General features: G+C 41.8%; 2 protein-coding genes and 1 long non-coding RNA gene across 6 annotated transcripts in view; 1 reads left to right on the forward strand and 2 right to left on the reverse strand.

Annotated features, from left to right (window-relative positions):
* BRWD1 (bromodomain and WD repeat domain containing 1) overlaps window positions 1–13,149 on the reverse strand; it is a 59,372-nt gene extending 46,223 nt beyond the window's left edge. For 2 of the 4 annotated variants that reach the window (XR_013943423.1, XR_013943424.1), the window contains exons 1-11: window positions 12,956–13,149; window positions 12,761–12,819; window positions 12,497–12,526; window positions 12,257–12,316; window positions 9,054–9,204; window positions 7,713–7,811; window positions 6,980–7,140; window positions 6,172–6,393; window positions 3,039–3,139; window positions 2,161–2,231; window positions 1,081–1,181 (exon numbers count right to left, since the gene is read on the reverse strand). Coding sequence is in view for 2 of the 4 variants with exons in the window: in XM_080573710.1 (XP_080429836.1) it covers window positions 1,081–1,181; window positions 2,161–2,231; window positions 3,039–3,139; window positions 6,172–6,393; window positions 6,980–7,140; window positions 7,713–7,811; window positions 9,054–9,204; window positions 12,257–12,316; window positions 12,497–12,526; window positions 12,761–12,819; window positions 12,956–13,016 (1,116 nt within the window). In the remaining 2 variants the exon portion in view is untranslated. The remainder of the gene's footprint in view (window positions 1–1,080; window positions 1,182–2,160; window positions 2,232–3,038; window positions 3,140–6,171; window positions 6,394–6,979; window positions 7,141–7,712; window positions 7,812–9,053; window positions 9,205–12,256; window positions 12,317–12,496; window positions 12,527–12,760; window positions 12,820–12,955) is intronic. The other 2 variants (XM_080573710.1, XM_080573709.1) reach the window with 1 other exon arrangement.
* Window positions 13,150–13,239: 90 nt separating this feature from the next.
* Window positions 13,240–16,418, forward strand: LOC308185545. The gene is made up of 2 exons (XR_013943452.1): window positions 13,240–13,336; window positions 13,749–16,418. It is a non-coding gene; the product is annotated as an uncharacterized lncRNA (long non-coding RNA).
* Window positions 15,983–22,546, reverse strand: HMGN1 (high mobility group nucleosome binding domain 1). The gene is made up of 6 exons (XM_080573811.1): window positions 22,248–22,546; window positions 21,921–21,953; window positions 21,809–21,838; window positions 21,661–21,711; window positions 19,051–19,182; window positions 15,983–16,952 (listed from the first exon to the last, which is right to left on the reverse strand). The coding sequence occupies exons 1-6, from the start codon at window positions 22,260–22,262 to the stop codon at window positions 16,905–16,907; spliced, it is 309 nt and encodes a 102-aa protein (XP_080429937.1). The 5' UTR covers window positions 22,263–22,546; the 3' UTR covers window positions 15,983–16,904.
* Between the last annotated feature and the right edge of the window lie 50 nt (window positions 22,547–22,596).

The following is a 22,596-nucleotide window of genomic DNA, read 5'->3' on the forward strand; positions in this document are numbered from 1 at the left end:
ACTCAGATTTGGTATTAGAAAAAACATATTAAAGCAAACAAAATAAGGGGAGTATTTGAAAAGCTGCCTTTGAAAGAGATTTTAGAGTTCAACTAAATCTAAATTCCCTGTATTAAAGCTAAAACTATGTGGAAAAAAATTAACTGTCTTAACTGATGTTCTATCACAAAGAACATCTAAACAGCACAAAATTCTAAGGAGATTTTAAATCATTTGTTAAAAATATACCTGGCAGAAAAGCTGCCTTCTCATATGAAATATAGAATCATCTTACCAAGCTACACTGGCCTACGAGCAGAGCAATACAAATAGGTGTAAATGACATTATCCAGCAACCTAAGAACCGTACTAATGATTAATTTTACATTCTTATGTTCACATTCAAAAATGACAATGGGGAGCAAGATTGAAATACATTAACAGTGACAGCTGTAAGAAACAAAGTTAAATGCTCAAGTTAAGTGAAAAAAATCCAAGCATAAAATTATACAAATGTAAGGACCCAAGTCCTATTCATGGGAAAATTCACTGTACTGACTGCATAAAAGACACATTAAAAAATATTCCTTAAAGATCCTTTGAGCATCAAGTACTGGAAAAAAAAAAAAAAAAGAAAAAGTGACTCAAACTTCATCATGTGAATGCAAGCCAAGTTTCCCTTAGATTCTTTAGAAGGCAGAATCTGCTAGACTAGGCTACAGAAAAAAAGTAATGGTTCTGGAAAACTCCGGAACCTCAATTCCCAATTAAAGATTTAACACAAAAGGTGTCAAATCATAAATAACTGCATAATGAAATTCGTATTCTCAGTATATATACTTCCTGTATACATCACATAATATGTGGCTAGGCATACTCACATCATAAAGGGAAACAACTGAGCAAGCCACATGCTTTAAAATCGGAGATCCCTGACACCCTTTAAAATGGTCAAGTCACATTGAGATAACTGGCTGAAATATATGCAAGTTCTAAAAATACTTTCAATAAAAACATTGTTAAACATTCACTAACAATATTAATTTGCAACTTTAATACTGCTTTAAGTGACTAACCAGTAGATTTAAAAATCTTACTTACAGCATGACTCTCCAATTCAGCTATTTTCTCAGGTGTTTCGGAGCCAAAAAAATACATCCTTATAACATGGTCAGTACTGCCAGTTGCTAAAAACATGCCACCTGTGAAAAAATAATCAAGCCACCATGTAAGAAATGAAAACAGATCACATTTCTCAAATCCTTATTTCAAATAACTAAAAACTTCTACTGACATCCAGATGTGGAGTGAAATCCCCCCTCTCAGCCTAGAAAGCCTTCTCAGACACTGTAAAAACAAACAGTCATGCTCAATGTTACAAATATTTGTAAATATGTAACTAGGGGAATGCTGAAACATCTACCACCACTGCTTGTGCACACCGGTGTTAGATTATAAGGAATATAGCTAGTCATCATCAGAATTATCTATATGATTCTTTCCCTGTAGCATGTGTGTTATTTGTGGCCTAAGAATCGCTTCACAACTGTGTGGAATTACAGGTACACCAGGATAAGCAGACCAGTGCTTAACTGTGGTACAAAAATATTATCATCTGCTTCTTGGCTCCTGCAAGTCTTGTCCAAAACATTTTGTTGTGAAGAGCTGACAAGCTACACTTCGAGTTGCATTTTATTTCTGTTCCCAAGTTCCTTCTGACATTCATTCTGCCTGGTACAAGCAAACATTCCCACAAAAGTCACCCACGTGATTAGAATGAAAGGAGACTTTCAAGGCCAGGACTGAAGCACTTTTAGAGATACATTTATGAATTCTTAAGTAAGAAGGGATCTTTATGACAATCCTTGCATACAACTGGCACAGAATCAGGAGTCAAATATAAAAATCCAGTAAAGACACGCAAAGAGTAAACAAGCATCAGGTTGATTTTTCCTTCAACAAACCACCAATGGCAGTTCGAAAATAGCATCACTTAGTTCCACAGTCCTTCACCGTCAGCTAAGGCAAAACAATAATGTCCCAGGCTAACAATACACCTATATACAAAGTACACGGTGCCTATTCTTGTATATTTTAAAGCTGTCACCAGAAGAGTATTATAGTATGTGCTCATGGAGGAAGAGAAGTCACAGCGCTAAATTCAATCTGCGCATGACTTACCTACGCTGAACGAAGAACAAAGCATCTGAACTCCTGGTCTAGGTTTCTCTGTGAATTTCACTGGCCGATTGCTACAAAAGAAAGAGTTACTTGAAACAGGACATGTCACACAACTTGGCTTTTCACATAATTTCAGAACATAAGAGTGTGTTTCTTTGAACATCTACATGACAGGTACTTCTTAAACATCTGGGCATCTTGTGCAGGAGGATGAGCAAAAAGGTTTACTTTTCAAAATTCCTGTACAACACAAATGGTATTTGAAGCCCACACACCCAGCAGCTTATGACTCTTCCTGCAAAATGTTATTACCTAGCAAATATAAGATGACATGCCAAAGAGCATGTATTCTCTCTCATCCTTTGATTTGTATGATTTATCCCCTCCAAAACATATCCACGAGGTACCGAACTCGTGCTTTTGCATTACAAATCACCAGTGGTACTTCAAATAAGGCCCACTAGGTTTTGTTACTGCAAAACACCAGGCAAATTCATAACATTTTACAGAAGTAAATACAAGTTTTGCAATACTGCACAATGTGATTTAAAAGACTGGTTTCCTGTTCTGCCAGTCATGTGCATACTCTTCCAGTTGACATGGCCATAATCTCACAAAGCAGCTACTAAGAACAACATTAAGCAGAAAATCCAGCAAACTCAATTAATTTTCCCAGACAACAGAATAACAAGTTTGTAAAGAACATAATTAGTGATCATGCTTTAAAGTAATCATGTCATAGATTATTCCCACAACTTTTTTTAATCACACAAACAAATTTTTGAGCTAGTTAAGCCAAAGTACATTTGCCAAAGCACCCAAATTATTTTAATCGAAGTACGGCATAAGAGGATGTCATCAGCAACCCAGTTACATACTTGAATTTCATGGAATCTGTATCCCATTGCCAAAAGCAAACAGTTCCATCTGCACCCGTAGAGACCATGTAACGCATGGAGCCTTTTACCATTGGACTAAACTGAAGGGGGAAAAAAGCAGAAGTCAGAACCATACAAAACCAGATATTTTAGAACTTTTCAGGAACTTTAAAAAATGCTAATGTGAAATATTGTATTATTATTAACTAAAACTGTTGAGATAAAGTTTTAACTAAAGCAGTTGTTGATAACTGACAATTTTTTAATGTTTCAAAAGTAACACCTCCTATACTCTAAAAATAAGTTTGTGTCGCATGTTCCAATTATTGCATTATATAACAATTCTCTCGCTGCTTTGTTTTGGAAGTTTTAACTAACCACAAGCACTCACTAAAAATTTTTGTCAGAGAAGTAACAAGCAGACAGAGCACTGGAAAAAAATGAAAGCAGATTTCACTAGATAGGCTTTCTTTTTAAATACTATAATTAAACACAGCCTAAGTTATGAGATAGCCTGAGTATGCGTAACCAAGCACATACGACTTCATAGGAAGCCCTCATGCACGCTTAAGACAGTTTTATTGCTGTGCACAAAGCCACCCTTTCAGAAAACTTTACATAACAAGTTGATTAAATTGTTCATCAATTACTACTACCACTGCAATCAGCCGTATAAATCTATTTCAATTATAGCCTTACTGAGAACTATTAAGAAAAAAAACAGCATACTACAATAAAAGAAACAAGTGCTTTGCGAGAAACCAAGAAAAAAATAACAATGAATACAGCAGAAACTGCAAATATTAAGATTGCTCTTGAAGGCAGCATTTTTTTTTTTTTTGAGAAAACTGTGAAGTTGTATATATTTTTAATTGAACTGCAAAAGCTGGCAGGTAACCCCTCTTCAGCCTTCCATGTAAGCCTGTTCGTCTTGAGAAACACAGCAAATCTGGATAATGAGCTGCTGGTTTACCTGATAAATAAGGAATTACAAAGCCCTAAACGAGACTGAGTCCAAAGGGCCACCTTTGGACTGGCACAAGTATCAAAACGCTTTCAAATTTAAATATGCAACATAAAATAATAGAATCACTGAAGTTGGAAAATGCCTTCAAGATCAAGTCCAACCATCAACCTGACCTACTGAGTCCCACCAAAAAATGATGTCCCTCTTCGCCACATGTCTCTTCAATACCCCCAGGGATGGTAGCTTCACCACTCCCCTGGGCAGCCTGTTCCAATACTTCACAACCCTTTCTGAGAAGAAATGTCTCCTTGTTTCCAATCTAAACCTCCCCTGGCACAATCTGAGGCCATTTCCTCTTCTCCTATCACTTGTTGCTTGGGAGAAGAGACTGACCCCCACCCTGCTACAGCCTCCTTTCAGATAGCTACAGAGAGCAATGAGGTCTCTCCTCAGCCTCCTCTCCTCCAGATGAAACAGCCTCAGTTCCCTCAGCCACTCCTCAGAACTTATTGTTTTCTAACATATTACACTAGACATCTTTGCACTTTTGAAATTACATAGTTTTGACAGTAAGACAAATATCCAATCACCGAAGTTGTAAGAATGACCTACTGGACCAGAACAGCCACCCACATAAACCAGCACACCACATCTCCAGGAACTGACACCAGGAGGGCGCAGTGTCACCCAGAACGTCACCCAATGTCACTCCAGTTCCAGCAACTCAAACAGTACAGGTAGAATGTTTGGTGGTTGCCTGGGAACAACTCTCTTAAAGTATTTTAACAAACTGGCTTTACATGTCTTTCAACATCAATGTAGTTCATCTATGAAATTATAAAGTTTAACTTCAGGGGGATTCAGCACTACCATCTTTTATTCAGTGTCTCTAAGTGAGGATAGATTCCTGTCTTTACATTAACTATTCAGGAACTTCACGGAAGCAAGGAACCTATTTTTAAATAGGTTGGTTTCTCTTGTGGTTTTAATTTTTGGCATCAATATTTAAATGTTCAGAAATAATATACACGGTAACACCAAAATAATTTTAGTCGTGTAAAAACCACAGAGACATATGCAGTGAAATTTATTTGCCATTCACATGCCAACTGTCACGGCAAACAGAACATCAGTTCCTTGCATTAGGACGTGAAAAAGTAAGATAGAACAATTGGTGAACTACTTCTTAACCCAGTAACAGCAACCACAAAGTACTTTTCTCCACAAACTGAACATGAGGCACTAATTTTCCTCTCAAAGAAGTAACGACACAAGGACAGATGGCTGTATTCATGTATGGCTTTCATGTAAGTGTGTTTCCCAATATAAGTAAGCAACCAAGAAAAGTGGTTATTTCCCTACCAATATGATAGCTAGCTAATCTTAGGGCATCCCACCAACCTAAATCCTACTACCACACCTGACTCTAAAGTCAGGTGCAAAAATCCCAGCCCCCTCCCCCAAATGACTTCACGTTTTCTACAATTTAAATACCTTCAAACCTTCCATACCATGCTGTCAAGCGAAACTTATCTTTGAGTCTCGCGACCTAGCTGCTTCTTATAACCTATCCACATTTTAAGAGTTTCTACATGCTGAAGCACAAATAACTAGGTTACATGTATAGTCCTCAAGGCCAAGAGGACTTTTTAAGATTTAAGCCATGCACAAGAGTTTTCTAAAAACCTCTCTAGTCACCCAGTGGTCTGGCTGTCCTCACAGTACATTGGCACGCTGGTGCTGGGTAGAAGTGCCAAATGAACAGTAAGACAGGAGGAAAATAACTAAGCAAAACCCCAGAACACCCAAGGTGTATATTCAGTCAGAGCCAAAAACTTCACATTCAATATTAACAAAACAAAGTACTAAATTCTGCTTATGGACTCCTCTTCCACTTCTGTAAATTTACCACTCGCTAATTTGTATGCAAGTACTGATTTTTACTTAGAGAATCTGCAGTACTTACTAAAAGAAATAAAGTTAGCACTAGGCCAAGTTGCATACACCGTTTTATTTTACAAGCCTGAAGCTTTATTTTCAAATGTTCATTTTTAATATCCATTTTGTTCCACATTAAGAAAACAAGCATTGTTTGTTCAATACAACCTCTAATACTGCACAAAGTATCCAACAATCAGAAAATGTAAGCATTAATGCAAAACATACCTGTAATGAGGTAATGGACCCTGTGTGTCCGTGGAGGACAGCAACTGGTGCACAAGTCCTCAGACACCACACTCTGATCATTTTATCACAGCTTCCAGCTGCAATCATAGTGTTCTCATAATTGACAGCCATATCAGAAATCTCTGCTGAATGTCCACGTAATGTGGCAAATAACCTGCCATTATGAGTTGACCAGATCTTTACCAGACAGTCATCTGAACCCTAGAAAGAAATATTTATTATGCTCAGCAAGGAGTTTAAAAGACATTCAGGGTGTTTAGGTGTTCTTTAAAGAACCTGTGCTTTTTCAGAGCTTGGTAAAATTACAAGTCTGTTTAAAATTCTGTATACTACTTAAACTGACAAAAATAATGTCACACTAAGAAATAAAATTTTAATTATGGTTCAAGATTACAGATCTATGCCATATAAAGCAAAAAGTCTGGGCTAAATTTGAGGAGATTCCTTACAGTAATGGCAAGGACCAAAAAAAGGACTGTAAAACAAATTTCTCTTCTACCACTTTATGAAGAACATGAAAAATGCTGAACACACAACTACCTCACCGAAGAAAGCTCCTGCATCAGTATCTGGTCAGGTGCTGACATGAAGTACAGCTATTTCTTAGATGCTTCTGACCTTTTACTTTACCAAATTGTCACACTTGAGCACTGAGATGGAGCTCATCAGCTCTACTTTAACAGCACTGATATCCACCCCGAGAAGTTTTAGCATAGCCTGCATTTCAAAGTACTTTTCCTAGCATCCAACTATGATTATTTTCAGATTCGGATTTATTTCAACTCACAGTAAATATTCTATGTCCAGTCCTATCGAATGCAACACAATACACAGCAGAAAGATGGCCAAGAATCCGTCTGTGCATCTTTACGTGCTGATACATACTTCCTGGAAACGAAGTACTGAACTTTGCATATCCAGTTAATTGCTTTGCTCGATATACTTCCACTAGAACACAAAGAAATCAAAGAATTAACATGTTAACGTGTAAAACAAGTCTACTCTAAAACATCATTATTTACCTTCATTAATACATTACTTAAGGATTTACTAAGAGTGACTTTCATATTTCATGAAGTCAGGGTTGTTGCTTTTTTGAATTTCCAATTTTTTTATCTGTATAAGCAAGACAGTACTTTAAACTTGCTTGAATCCAAACTTTTGCCTCTAAATATGAAGTTCTAAATGTTATCTTTATTTTCCCTTGGCTTTCTATATGTTAAATCGTACGACAGCCCTTCCATCCAAAGGTGAATGATTCACAAATACATACTTGTTGGTTTAACTACTTAATACACAGGCTTTATTAAAAGAGACAGACCTCACCTAGAGGCTACTATCTCACAAGTGCTGTGGGCAGGCCTTTGTACCCATACCTAACTCCACTGAAGGCATACAAAGTTCTCCAGATAAGCCTCCAGATCCAGCTGAGGTGCAATTTTCAGTGTCATAGCAAGACCTGTATCAAGATACACCTCATAAGCGCATATCAACAGAGATGGGTGTTGAACAAGGCTTACCGAGATTTGGTGGTGTGCCATAGTTTACAGGAATTTCAGGAGGTCTTCCTCTATGAAGAGCAGCAAATGCAGAGCCCTTCCAAACAGTGTTCCTGCAGTCTTTAAAATCAAGTGGAAGTTTGTCACAAGCACATGTTAAAAATGCTGTTCAACTGTGGCTTCAAAACATGGTAGTGAATACACCTGTAGATGGTCTTATACGTAGTATTGAAATAACTTAAAAAAAAAAATCAGAAGACTGAAAGCCCCCAAACTTTTGATGAACAGTACAGCACCAGAGAAAGGGAGAGAAAAATTGATATAATAACGAAAGGGAAGGGGGGGGGGCAGGGAACAAGCTTAGAACTACTTCTGAATGGTGATGCCGCTGCAAGTCACATAGCACAAAACTAACTTTTCATCTGAAATTTTCATACTCATTTTCAGAACAAAGTATTTAAGACAAAAAAACAAGCAAAATATACAGCACGTTTATTAATACAAAATTATCAGACTAGATGATCTCAAGAGCTCCCTTCCAATCTTGCAATTCTGTGATTCTTAACTTTACCACAAAGTCATTTTGACTGACTCATGTTGAAATAACTGCAATCCCAACTCTAAGGATAAAACAGTCACCGCATCAGTGTACGTCCTTTAAAGCAGTTAGGACAGATAACTGGAAAAATACTGCATCCAGTAAACCAGTCCCACAACGTAGTATCTAGCTACCCAACAAAACTTTCTACAAACACATGAACACGCCCCTCTCTCCCAAAATGTTCAAAGAGGGAAATTTTAAGCCAAAATCTATTCTGTAAATATCAAATAAACCACATGCTTTTGTATTGCCAACCATTCCTTTAAATTATGGACATGGACTTTCTTTCTGCATACGTACAGAATTTGCATGTACTAATTTTGATGCCATTTGCATTAACCAAGAAAACTTTCAGAAAACTGGTTTTACTGCCTCAGATTTGCACTGAACACAGTACAACAGCAACCACAATCAAAAACCACAGGGGCCAGTGCACTACTCAGAATGCTGGGGGAGGGGAGAGAAGTAGCACCTGTCCCCTGATGGTTCACTATATTGCGCTAACACTGAAAACTGGCAACATTCAGCCCTCAGAGTAACAGTAACTGTCCCGATACAAGTTAAAACTTCCTTTTCACAACAATCAGCATGTAGTTACTCTATTAAGACATAAATCACTGCTGTTTTGGTTCCTTAAGCACAATGCAGGAGTAGCGTGGGCCGCTTTGGTGAAAGCTCACTGCCTTTAAATAATCCAAAAATCTTTACCAGATACTTATGAAAATGTACCATACCCATTTCAAATAATAAACAAACCATACCTTTTGCTGTACGTAACAAGGACTGTCTCCCTGCACCAAGCAAGGAATTCACTCTCGAAATGCTGGGTGGTATCTCTTTATCCAGTATCGGGCCAATACGCTTGCAAATTTGTAATAAATGGTCTGGAGCCACATGTTTGTTGGATAGCACCTGACAGAAATTAAAGTTTTAAACATGTATATGGTACATCCAGAACAGATTAATCTAAAAGTATCAATATTCACATAAATATTTAAACAATGTTTAATATACCCAAAATCAGATTACAAAAAAGCAATTCTGTAAAACTCTCATCTACTGAGCTAAGCAAGTGCTCTTCAGGAATGGGAGAGCTGTAGTAAAAACACCTTCAGCAAAATTACCTACTGCACATCAGTATTTTACTATGGAAAGGCCGCAATATTCATGCATATGGTGTCCATTTCTGTGGTACCCTACAAAGGTTGTCTTTGCCTAACTCACCCAATTATTTTTTTATTAATAAAAATCAGGCACTCGTAACTCTGCATCGTGGAAAATTTTGTTGTAATCAAGCATGAGAATTCATGCAACTAGTACTTCAGCACACAGTACTTGTTCAGTAAAGTGCAGTCTAGTAGGTTTGAGTACAGTATAGTTTCCTTGAAGAACCAGTACTACACAATATAAGACTGACATGCTTCCTTAAACCAAGTGGATCAAAACAATCACCTGTCGAGTCGGGGAGATCCCATGTTATTTACAACTAGCAGTCTAAAAAGATACTTCCCCACATACACTCAGATGCCTCAGTCAAGAACAGATGTGTGGTTTGGGGTTCCCCCACCTGCCCCGGAGGTCAGTCAGAAGAACTCCTAAACTAGCGATGAAGTCAATCACAGTAATGCAGAAGTTAAATGCACAGAGTTTCTACAGACTTGAGTAAACCAAACCAAGAGGATGATAAATTTAAACTAGCGGCAGGTCTGAATCAGCAGGTACAAACATACCCATGGTCACTGTACTCTGTGATCGGGCCACACAAGAACCAGCCAGAGCCAGAAGCCGTGCTGCTGCTCCAGCAGCGAGGCAATTCCCTGACATTGAAGAGAGGCAAAGGGCCACAACAACATCGACATGCGGCCTCTTGCCCATGTTGTTGAAAACACAGGCAGGACTAGCTCATGATGCTACTCCCTCAGCCTCGTGACTGAACATAAATGAGAAACGTCTTGATAAGGCTGATCCCACAATCAGAAGGGCAGGAAAAAAAATACTGTGCGCTGCCAAGTAAGATCTGCTCAACGAAAAGTTGCCCAAACATAAACAGAGTATTGAGAGCAATATGATTTAAGCCACAACCCAACGTGCTTTAAGAATAAAAATCCAAGATAATGTACAAAGTTTGCGGGATTATCAGAAGTATTCTTTGGGGAGTGGCTGGTAACACCAGTGAAACAGTTAACATTACTACACAGCCAAACATACTGAAGTAAATCAGCTCAACAAATGGTTACGGTTGATTATGAGAACAAATTTAGTTGGTAAGACTACAAAAATGCACTTTTTCGTCATTTCTTTCTAAATTTTGCCTCTTCAACTGGCACAGAGTAGTACCAGCCAAGATATTCAGGACAGAATGCTCAGCATAATCTATGTCAAGTATTATAAACCGTTCTGCTTGCACGCCATCATCAGGAATCACTTACAGAAGCATGCTTACCAAACCTAGCATCTTTTTAAAAGTAGCTTTACTCAGATTTTGGAAAGATGGTTATTTTAAACTCTTGCTCCAGTTCCATGATGAACAAAAAGGAAAAGAAATAATCGTACCACTTGATTGTTATCTATCTGCAGTCAATGCAAATTCAGAGTGAGACAGGCAGGACAAAAGGTTCCCAAAGCCCCTCAAAAGCAGAATCTAAAAGCTTCAGAAGATGAATTTTGAGTATTCTGAAATACAACTATCCTGCATACGTACTTCTTGTAAATTGTATGTGGAAAAGAGGTAGAAGTGGCACACATTAAAGAATTCATTTGAGAACTTTATATGCATGAACACAGAAAACTCCTGAAGTCCCAGAAGAACCGGGGTCAAAAAACAAACAACCAAACAAAAAACAGACAAAGCCCTTTTAAACTCAATGCTACTTTCATGTCTGCTAAATTCAAGTCAGAGCTTGAAAGTATTCCTGTTTAGCAAGACTTGGCCTTTTAGTGACTTAAAGCATTAATTTAAGACCTCATCTGCTCAACTGACCACACTGACAACTAAAAGAAATGGAATCCAGTTTATCATTTTAAGCAGCAGTTAAATAATTAAGAAAACGTTATAAACAAAATATCATTCTTTCTCTATACAAGCACTACCCGGAAGTGTTCAAGAAGTACACCCGAGGGACAAGGAGGGGATCTAACTGTAACAGTACACAAGCTGACAGGTAAGGGAGAAGTCCATTAACCTGGGTGGGGGTGGGGGGTGAATAAACATTTGTCTAAAGAAAACACGACCAAGAACAATAAACCAGCACAGAACTACAGCGGCCAGGCACCACCAGGCCATCACTTCACAAGGTTCAAACTGCCAAATACATTCTGCAGTTTAAGAAGCAGTAAAACAAAACGCCAAGATAAAAGCAGCTTTCCATTCTGAAACGGGATGGAAGAAAACATTTGGTGCAAACAATATCGGCGGCAGAAGGCATTCAAGTACACGCCATTGAGAGGTCACTCGTATCTTTGTAATGTTTAGAAACAAAGCTATGACCAGTGAGTGGCCAGAGAAAGAGCGCACACTCGTAGGAACCACAACTGCCAAGCCTTGATTTCTGAACAGCGATTTCATTTCCTAATCTGTTGAAGGGGACTGATGAAGGAAGCCAAGCAGAAAATAAATACCGTCAAATCAAAACGTGCTTGACAAACTTGCTCGCGAAACTCTGAAATGAAACCGTGCTCCAGATTGGCTCCTGCCCGTCTGTAGGCAGCGGCATGTACCAATGCACAACACCAAGCTCCACCTCTGCTATGTAAACAATATCCTCAATTTAAACCACCACTTGTGTTTTTGTTAGTCTAATGTAAAGACATCAAACGCCTTTCCCAACAGGGACTCCAGTGCCTTAACAGAACAGGAATGAATCTGCAAGTTAAAGCTTTGGGCCTAGCTTTAAAGGTTAAAACGTCTTAACATCAGCGTTACCATCATAATTAAAAGGGCTTTTTAAAGAAAAAAAAGTCTCACCAATTCTTCGTAACTTCTGTAATGCTCATTTCCTTCCCAATCCAACCGTTTAGGAAGTAACTAAACAGAGAAGGAAAAAGATAAGTAAGCTAGAGGGGAAGGAGGGAAGAGATCACATCCACAACAATGTGTGTGGAGAGGGGTAAAAAGTTGGGACGTGGGAGCGGAAGAAACTTGAGTGACTTAAGAAGCTTTCTACTACAGCGAGAGGGGTGAGACCGGCGGGGATTCCACACAGACCTGGTGCTGCTCCAGCTCCTGCACCAGCACCTGCGGAGACACGGGAAACAGAAGAGGAGAAAAAAAAAAAAAGAAAAAACAAGGCATCAGCGGGGACGGGAGGCCGGGGGCTGGGGCTTGTCAGGCGGCCGCCGAGGGGCCGGGGGATGGGGGTACCGGCCGCTCACACCTCCCCTGCAATCCTCTCCGCAGCAGCCACCGAACGGCCGAGGGCTCCGAGCGAGCGTGTGCGCCCAGGTGAGCGAGCGGCGCCCCGGTACTCACCTCCAGCGCTCTCCTGCAGGGCCCGGTGGTCAGGAACCGAGCTATGAGGAAGTAGAGCTCTGCGGGAGAGACGGGGACAGAGAGAGAGACACGGGGTGGGGGGGGTGGGGGGGGTGAGGCTGAGCGGCGGCGGCGGCAGCGGGAAGATGGCGGCAGGGAGCGGCGCCGGCTCCCGCCGCGCCCCGCCGGCGTTACCTGATTCAATGAGCGGCACGGACGCGCCGCCGGAGCTGGAGGAAGGCGAGGGCTCGGCCATGGCTCTCTTCGCTTCCTTCCTTCCCTCCCTCCCTCCTGCGGGCGGCCGGGCTCAGGCGGCGGCAGGCGCGGGCCGGGCCCGGCTCAGCAGAGCCCTGTCAGCGCCCCCTCCCCCCTCCTCTGCTCTCCCCCGCCCCCCTCGCTCGCGCTCCCCCCCCCGCGCCTAGCGCAGCCTCAGCGCCGCCATCGCCGCCTGCGCCACCCGCCGCCACCGCCCCGCCGCCGCCTGCGCCGGGCGGAGGGGAAAAGTAGTCCCCGCTCCCGGTGAGGGTGGTTGGCCGGGAAGGAAGGGGGTCGGCGGGGACGGAGCGCGTCGCCGCGGTGAGACGTACGGCGGCGGAGCGGGAGGGGAGAGCGGGACGGCGCGGCGGGGGGGAACGAGAGGGCCGGGCGCGGAAGGATCACGGCCGCGGCTTTGCGCTGCGGCTCGGCGGGCGGGGCCGTTCTGTCAGGAGCGGGAGGGGCCACGGCGCGCGCCGGGGCCGTTACGGCCGTTGGGGCGCTGCGCTCGCGCGGCCGGCAGCCGGCGGCCCGTCAGCCCCTCGTCCCCTGAGGGCCGCCCGCACCGCAGGGCTGAGGGGTGCTTGGCGCTGGAGGAGGAACGGCGGCAGGGCGCTGCCGCGGGGAGCACGTTCTGGAGATCAAATAACCTCGTGGAAACTGGGTTTGCTCTCTAGATGTTGAAGTGGCGTGTTACGTGCAGATCTTCATTAACCGTCACTCCATTCTTCAGTCACACAGAGCAAACGTACCTGCTGTCACAACAGGAAGGAATGCTACTTCCAAAGTACAGCCCTGGAAAGTGTTGTCAGACCTATTTACGTACCTCCCAGTCCAATTCTCCACACGCAGGACTGAGATCTCGTGCCAACACACACAACTCCTCACTCTCCCAGTAGCTGAAGCGTTGGGTTTTGCTGTAACATGCTGACATTTCAAACCATGTGGAGAAGGGCCATAGTAGCTACTGCTTATATCACCTTACTTTTCATGGGGTGTGACTGCCTAGCTTGAAATTTCTTTCAGCTTAAGTGGACTGCTTATGATGACTAACAGTGCTTTGAGAGCTATCATTTTTCTCCCCCTCTTCTCCCAAGTCTGCCCCACCAGCAGCTCCCTTTGCAGGTAAAGCTAAGAGAAGCCTTTCAGGCCTGAGCTTGTGCTGCTCCGAACAGATGTAGGGTTTCTGTGTTCCTGACACAACTACTCTCGTTCCTTTCCTTCTTTCAGTGAGAATTTCTGTCCTGTGAAAGGCAGGCTGCCCGATTTACCTGACAGCTGAGTCCTTTCACTTCCACAATAAAATGAGAAATAACTTTGTCCCCAAGAGTAAATATTAGGGAACAATTATGATTAATATACGTTAGAGACATGTTGGAAGTCAGCAGGATCTCGACATTAGAGACTCAAACCACATGAGAAGTAGGCATTCAATAAGAAGGTAAAAGAGGTTATTTCAGGATACTCACTTGCAAGTTTATTAGTCATTTAACTGTTTTTGACTTGGTAAAAACACAAAGAAAGTGAATAGGCCACATAAGCAGCCATTGCACCCTACTACTAAATTAAACTAACAAATAAGATAATGGAAGGCATGGGAGGTGTTGTAGAAAGAGTGGCATAAACTTAGTTCAAGCCTTTTAAAATACCACAGGATTTGAAGTCAAAGCCAGGTGTGTTCTGCTAGAAACACACCTGTGTCAGGATTGGACCAGCAGCACTTTGTGGTCCAGTGTTGGAAGACATCCTCTGTATAAGGCGAGGAAAAACTAATCTTTTCATAAATAGGTAAGAAGTAAAAAGGGTAAAATGCTTTATTACATGAAAGCATGTGAGAAATTACTCAGATGAAAGTATTCTTTGAGAAAATAAGTCAGAGGTGAAACTTGGGTATCTTTTTATAACTATTAGAAGTTGAAGACAGCACCAAAAATGAAGAGGACTCAGATACTGTACTTGCAGGTGTTAAGAGCATAAACATCAAAGTGAAAAAAAGAAGAAACAAAGACAAAAACATGTTACTTTTTGATCTTGACTCTTCCCAGGAGAAGGTTGACAGCTGACTGGCATCACGCTGATAGGATAAAGCTCTACTACTACGCACAGCTGCAATACAGCAAAAATTAAGTGGTGGTGGTGGGGGGGGGAACAGTTGCACTCTGGGGGAGCTAAAGTGATACTGTCATAGGTTCTCCCAGTCATAGGTTTCATTTTTTAAGATAAAGTAACATATACTTTATATGTCCCCTTCTGATGAAAGGCTGTTAATATATACGTTTTTTAATACAGTGAGTGAGAATCAGGACAGTTTTGTACTGCATGAATGAGCTCTCAGCATGGTTACATTTTACTTTTGTTTGAAACCATGCTCCTCAGCTTGCAACCCTATATAGCAGGCACAGCTGCTCACAGCATGGTTAGCTTACCTAAACAGATCATCAGCATGAGAACAGTCTTCTTGCTCTTCCCTTGCTGCTCCTGCCCGCACTGTTTCCCTGCTTTTCATCTACGGGTTCCACTGCTTGACCCCAGCTAGCTAGCCAGGGAAGTTCACAGCCTAGCTTCATTTCTCTCATGAACAACAGGGAAATTAAAAAAACATTGGGTGTCTTAAAGTCACAAGTCAACTTTCCCCAAAAGTTGATTGGGGAAATTCCAATGCAGTTCCAATGCATTCCAAAAGAAGTTCCAATACAACAGGTAACACTCAAGAGGATTGCTTTTACACATCTTCCTCAGAGCACTGTTTCCACACAAGTGCACGTGCCATCTCTTAGATGCCAGACAAGAAGATCCGATGCTGTTTTTTTTTAAAAGCAAAAGCAGCACCACTACACTATCAACTTTCCATCTCTAAGTCCACTCAAGACTGCAACTACGGTTTTCTATTTGCTGCTCACTGCCTGCGTTACCATCCATCTCTTGGAAAAGTATGGGTTTTACCAACGTTAAGAATACAGTTAGGAATCAAAACCAGGAAGGTATTTATTTATTCATTGTTTTCCAACAGAAACACAACGTGTTCAATGACTACACCACTTATACTGTGAGTTCTCATAGTCAATGCAGGAGCTACAGAAACATCCTTTCTTAATCAAGATTTATTTGGCTTTTGTTTGGTGATCACAGACACTACAAACAATTTTACAATTGTTTTTATTCACATAGGGTTTTTTAATCTAAAAACTATAGGTTTTTTTCTAAGCCTATTTCAAATATTTTTCATCTGATCGTTGTAGACAAGCTGTCCTTTAAAATAGGATGTGAAGTACCAGCTGCCATTAAGTCTACCAATCAGAAACTTTTACCTATTCAGCATTTAAAGTAAAAATTTCCAATCTTTCACACCACAATTACAAAGTTGTTGAGAAAAATCAAGCTGTACCTACCAAAAATAACTTTGTCACAGATATACATCACTCAGCAAGAAATCCAACACTAGGGAGCAGTTTATTAGGTAAGCAATTCTACTGATGGTACAACCATAGATAAATAACTACCATGTTAAGACATCCTCAACATATCGTTACGAACTCTGAAGTCCAACCTGTGTTATGCTTCATTCAATAGGATAAAAAAATTGTCCCTCAATCTATGGAACGTGAAGCCTCATCAAGACTTCAAGAAGCCCCCTCCTTTATGGAACATTCCAGTAATTTCTGGTTTCATAGAAAACAGACAACCAGTACATGATTTTACCACTTAAAAAAAAGCATTTACACTTATCTAAATATGTAAAAAAATGGGTTGGGATTCTCTCCTTTTTAAAAATGTGTTTTCTACAGCTACTAAAAAACTTGCATTTACAAAATAGTTGATAAAAATATTCCTCTGAATTGTACAAGAAGAAAAGTATAAGGACCACCAATCGAAGACTTGGTACCAGATGTTAGTCAGACTTAGCTTCTTTCTCTACAGCTGCATCAGATGCTTGGGTCTGCAAGGGAGAAAACAAAACACTTTAACGCGAAAAATTTCTAAGCAATGAAGTCTTTTAGTTCATAGCATTTTTAACGTGCAATTGAGTTAACTTGACATACAGAACAACCATGCCTTGTTTCTACACACATGCTTTGTAGTCTTAATTAATCGGTGCCATGATCTGCTTACTTCTCTTGGACAACAACCTACTAAAACCAAGCTTTCTTGAAAGGCCTTTTATCTCCTCAGATGCATCAGTATGGATTTCAGAATGTTGATATTGTTACTACTCAATATGTGCTGAAAAGGATTTTTTTTTTAAACCAAGTCTATTTCAATAATTACTGCCTTTATGAAAGAAAGAATTGTTTAAGTTAAAATCCTTGTATAAAATTGTGCTTAGAAAAAACAGATGCATTTTATGCACCCAAGTGCAGCACTGAACATTTTCAAATCTTAGTACATTTTGAGGCAAGCAAGATTTAGGGACTCAGTACTGCACTGAACTAAACATCACTTTGTAAAAATACACTGAATATAGCAGAGCTACATCATTTTTAAGTCAAGCTTCTATATATTGTACTTCAGAACAAGTTCATACAAACTTAATTGATTACAACTGTAACCCCATTTGGATTGGAAAACTCACTGCTTTTGCAGCATACTTTAAAAAAAGGAATGTAACATTATTATCAACATAAAAACTATGCTTAATTTAACTATTCCAAAGCTTTGCAGCACCAACAGAAGATATTTAATCACACTACAACCGAAGCAGGAACCCTAACACCAGCTGTCTTCAGTGCCACCTGGGGGAAGGCTTTGGAAGGATGAAGGACAGTAGCCATTTTTCCCCATGGGCATCACGCTCTTTTTACCATAAGAATTCACTGTCTGTCCAGGAGACTGTGAATTAACAACAGCTTCACTGATTGTATTGGTTGATAACAGTAGTATCTAATGTCAAACAGGACAGACTGCCTTGTCTAGGCTTGGGTATTATATTAGTTCAGTGATTTTGACTGGGGTGACCAACATAAGACAAACATGAAGATGTGCCCCAAAAATCATCATTCATTTCTTAGGTTTATGTCATCTTTACACCAGAGTATTAAACAGATGAGTAACATCACCAAATTTCGATTTGTTATTACTGACATGCCACGTGCACAAATTGAAGGCCTGAATTATGCAATGGTGATAGACAACGAGAGCCATATACAAACTCCAGCCTACCAATGAATTGCTACTTAGAGCACTTTTTTATGAACATCACACCATAAGCTTGCAAATGAAAAAACATTACCCCAAGTAAGTTGTCCTGCATGCTCAAATATCATCCTGTACCTTCCTTGCCCACAAAACCCCACCATCTACCTAAGAAACAAATACACTTTTCCCCTACTTGAAAATACATGTGCACACTGAAAAAAAGAAAATTTAATACACAAACCAGACAGGAAGAATAAATCACATTTAAATTTAAACCAAATCCAAAAACTCAACTAACTGAAGCAAGCAAGGCAGTCAACACTGCAGAAACCTCAGAGTAATTCTAAGCCTACATGAAAACCTGCTTTATCCAATTGTTAACAGCTGCCATAGGAGGCACTGCTGCTCCCTACAAATCTCATCCTGAATTTAAAAACAAGTGATGCCCATCTTCCAGAAAAGGAGTAGCGTGAAGGATGTTTTAAGTTAAATGATCACTAACTCCAAACAGAGAACCACAGCCATTTTAGCAAGGTATTACAATCAAGACTAACTTGGCACGTTCCTCAACAACTATGAGTACTTCTTGCAACTTTCTCTACCATCCCTGCATCAGCCTTTCCCTTCTTCTGGCTGGCAAAACAGCTTCTTGGTGAAGGACATTACTTTAGTAAAATTCTCACCTTTTTCCATAATTTCAAGGACTTACCACATCACTGCAACTCTTTTTGGGGCAACTAGAATTTACCTGGCTTATCTACTAGTGTTTTGATAACCTTTATCTTTCTTTGCACAGAAATAGAATCTAGTAAAAGAACTGCATGTGTTTCTGACAGATGTTTAGGTAACTAGTACAGTAAGTTATCCAGCTGTTTTAGAATAAAGAATACAGACAACTTTACCTCCTCACTTTTCGTTTCCCCATTTTCTGCAGGCAAGTTGTCCTTTGTCTGTTCTTGGTTTGTCTCTTCAGTCTGTTTTCCTTTAGGCCCCTTTTTCCCCTTTGACTGAGCTTTCTTGTCCTCAGACTTATCCTACAATTAAATCAATTTTCAGTAAGTTCATATAACCTACAAGGTAAACTTTGAAAACAATTAAACAAAAACAAGATGGACTTGCCAAACAGCAAGAGCTGCTACCAACAACCAGTGAGCTAATACATAGTTGAATTGCCAAAAAAGCCTCTTCCAAACTACATACAGACAATCCCTATTTCGTGTAGTCAGTACAATGAGAGAATCAAATCAGGACAAAATAAACCTCTCCTGTTCTCTTCCATCCCTCGACCCTGAACAGCAGACATTATGACAATGTTAGGCTCACAGAATCTAAAACCACCACATTGTACAGTAAATAAAAGCACTGCCCAGAGTGGTACAAACCCATCCGAAAAAGCCTATCAGAAAGAAAAGTGGTAGTACTTGATTCTAGCAGCAAGGCAGAACAATTTGTTGTATGTGCTCTAAGTTCTTGCGGCAGAACTAAAAAAACCAAACCAGCAGTGAAGTCCTTCCACTTTGTGTATCACATCCTCTCTACCTGGCGTCACTGTTGTTAAACAGACTGGAGAAAAGTATTTGCTCAGAGCTATTTTTGTATAAACCTGTAACATATCCTCCCAGATACTCCTTACAGCAACCAAATGCTACAAAGTTTGCCTGTCCCCCAGCTGATCCTCAAAATATTTATGTCAATGAAGATTGACATAGGAGCACTGTTTTTAACACCACCTGTCAAACATTAGCGTCACAATTTAATGACGCTAACAAAAGTCTTCCGTAAATGACAAACTAACACTTTTTCTGGGCAGGCTCAATTTGAGTAAGTGACAAGAGAATGTAATGCATTTATTTATACTTCTAAGCTGAAGACTACTACACTGATCTCCCTTAAGGTGCATCTAATCTCATTAAAAATACTGCATGCACTCAATGGAAGGATGTTCTTCAACTTATGGCCTAATTTATTGTCTCTGACCTAAAATTCACTCTGAGAAAAAGAGTTTTCACTTTTGTTCATTCCATGTACTGTAGAAACACGCAGTTCTGATTAGAGACCACTGGGTCACATGTATTCCATACTTTGTGAGGAACACTTGGAGCGAAAACAACAAAAAAGCATCAGGCTACTGGGCTACTTTACACAGCTTTTTACTAGCCGTTTAAATACATTTCCTATTCTATACGAATGCATACGCAAAATATTGTCTTCATCATACAATCTTGCCAAATGATTTTAACTACTGAGCAAAAGTTTTAAATGTTTTACACTGCTGGACACAAACATGCAGTAAGATATGCACATATACAGAGGGCACGATGTAAAAAACAAAAAACACTGCAGCATCTTCTATCCACTAACTACACTGTCAGTGTCCACAGAACTTCAGAAATGCTTTTGTACTGTTTTTAGAAAATGATTTATTAATTTTAAAATCCCCCAGAGCACAGAGACGAATTAAAATACACTGAAGAAAAAAAAACACCTCAGTAGAAGTAATAAATGCTCAGACTCAGTATTACAAAACCAGATAACAATCTCACAACACGCAGACCTCTGTGTTTCAATTTTCAAAATAGCAGTCTCCAACTAGTGGCATCAGCAATTAGATGCACTGCTGAGAAAAACACTTGAAAAAAGGAACTGAAAAACTGAAAGCTTTCAGAAACCTTTAGGCTGTAAACTCAGAGAATGGGGGTACACCAATATTCAACCCATTGGAATGAAGGTGTAGTACTGATCAGTTGAGGACTATAGAAGGGAAGACATCAGAAGGCCCAAAAAGCAGAATTCTGTACTAGTGTCTCTGAAACACTATAAGCCATACATTTGACAACAAAGTTAAACCAAACCCCCTTATAATCACAAACGAACACACAAAAATGCATACACCAACATGCCAATAGATACAGAGCCTCTTTATTTCTTTGAGAATAAGATTTTACACCTCAACTATTGAACTGCTCAGGCTATACTTAAAATTTCATGATTATACTAAACCACAACACACACACACAGACACAAAGCTTGACTACATGAATAGAAGCGTGGATCTTTTTCAACAGCCTGTGTAAGTACTTCAAATAATGTTTTCCTGCTGTAAGACACCGCTTTAATTTGAAAGCATATTCTATCCCCTTCTGTTAGGCAGCAACAAAATCCAATTCTGTGCACAGCTGTCACGATCAGCACCAAAATATCACCTAACAACCAACAAAGCAGCGCCTGTGTTTCTTCGCAATACTTTTGATTACTTTGCAATTATTTTGAGTGCTTTACAAGGGCCTAACCAGGCAGGGTGGAACAAAACTCTCTAGTACACCTGCAGGTCCCAGTACAAGCATGCCAAACCTATCCTTTAGCGAAAGGAGCACTCCCACAGGGAACGGGAGAAGATGAATAAAAACGTTCAGACACCGGGCACCCATGCTGCGAGGCGGGAGGTCCCCAGGCGCCTGCACGGTCAACCGAACCGCCACCTCCCCTCCCTCCCCTCTTCCTCGCTCTCTCACCTTTGCCGCCAGCTTTTTGGGTTTCGGCTCCGCTTTGGCAGGAGCGGGTTTCTGAGGAGACACAACGAGTCAGGGCCCGGCCGCGAGAAGCCGTCAGCCCTCCCCTAGCCCCGTCAGGGGCCGCCTCCCACCTCGCACCCCTACTCACAGCAGACAGCCGCGCCGATCGCCTCTTCGGCTACAGGGAGAGAAGGACAAAGCCCGGCGGCGTCAGGGCCGGCACCGGGACCACCCCCCTTACCCCCCCCCCAATGACTTACCTCCTCAGCGGCCTCCCCTCCCGCCGCGCTCACCTGCCAACACAAACACCGCGCGTCAGGGGCGCGGGGGCGGGGCGCAGCGCCACGAGACACCGCCCCCCTTACACCCCCTCTCGCCCCCCTTACATCCCCCCCCCCCCCCCGCCCCTTCCCGCCGCTGCCTTCGGAGCAGAACCTTCCAGACGCCGCCATTGGGTGCTGTTGAGGGGAACGGGCGGGGTCGCTCCGCTCCTCCCTTAGCCACCCCTCCGCGCCCCGCTGCCCCCTCCCCAGCGGCCCCGCTGCCCCCTCCCCGGCCCCTTTCTCCCCCCCCCCCCATGGCTTCACCTTTCTCTTCGGCATGGCTCCAGCCGCGGCCCTGCGGCGCCCGCTCCCTCCCTCCCTCGTTCCCTTCCCCGCTGCGCGCCGGGTGCCTCACGGCGAGCCGCTGCGGCCGCCCGCCCGCCAGCCGCGCCGCGCAGGGAAGCCGCCCCCCCCCATCCCAGCAGCGCCAGCGGCGCCGCAACAGGATCCAGCCGGATTGGAGGCGGGGGGGGAAGGAAGGAGAAGGGGGGCGCCCCGCTCCCCGCCCTGCCCGCCGGGCTGACCCGGCCCTCCCGCGGGGCGCCCCTCAGCGCCTCCCGTCGTGTGCGCGAGTGTGTGAGGGGAGGGCGGAGCGGCGTGCTGATTGGCCGGC

This window comes from Anser brachyrhynchus (genome assembly GCF_964034855.1).
Source record: "Anser brachyrhynchus genome assembly, chromosome: 1".
NCBI classification, from domain to species: Eukaryota; Metazoa; Chordata; class Aves; order Anseriformes; family Anatidae; genus Anser; species Anser brachyrhynchus.

Coding starts and splice junctions, on each gene's coding strand:
- HMGN1 (XM_080573811.1), bottom strand. Junction 21,712..21,808: donor GATCGGCGCGGCTGTCTGCT/GTGAGTAGGGGT, acceptor GTGTCTCCTCAG/AAACCCGCTCCTGCCAAAGC. Junction 16,953..19,050: donor GGGAAACGAAAAGTGAGGAG/GTAAAGTTGTCT, acceptor TCTCCCTTGCAG/ACCCAAGCATCTGATGCAGC.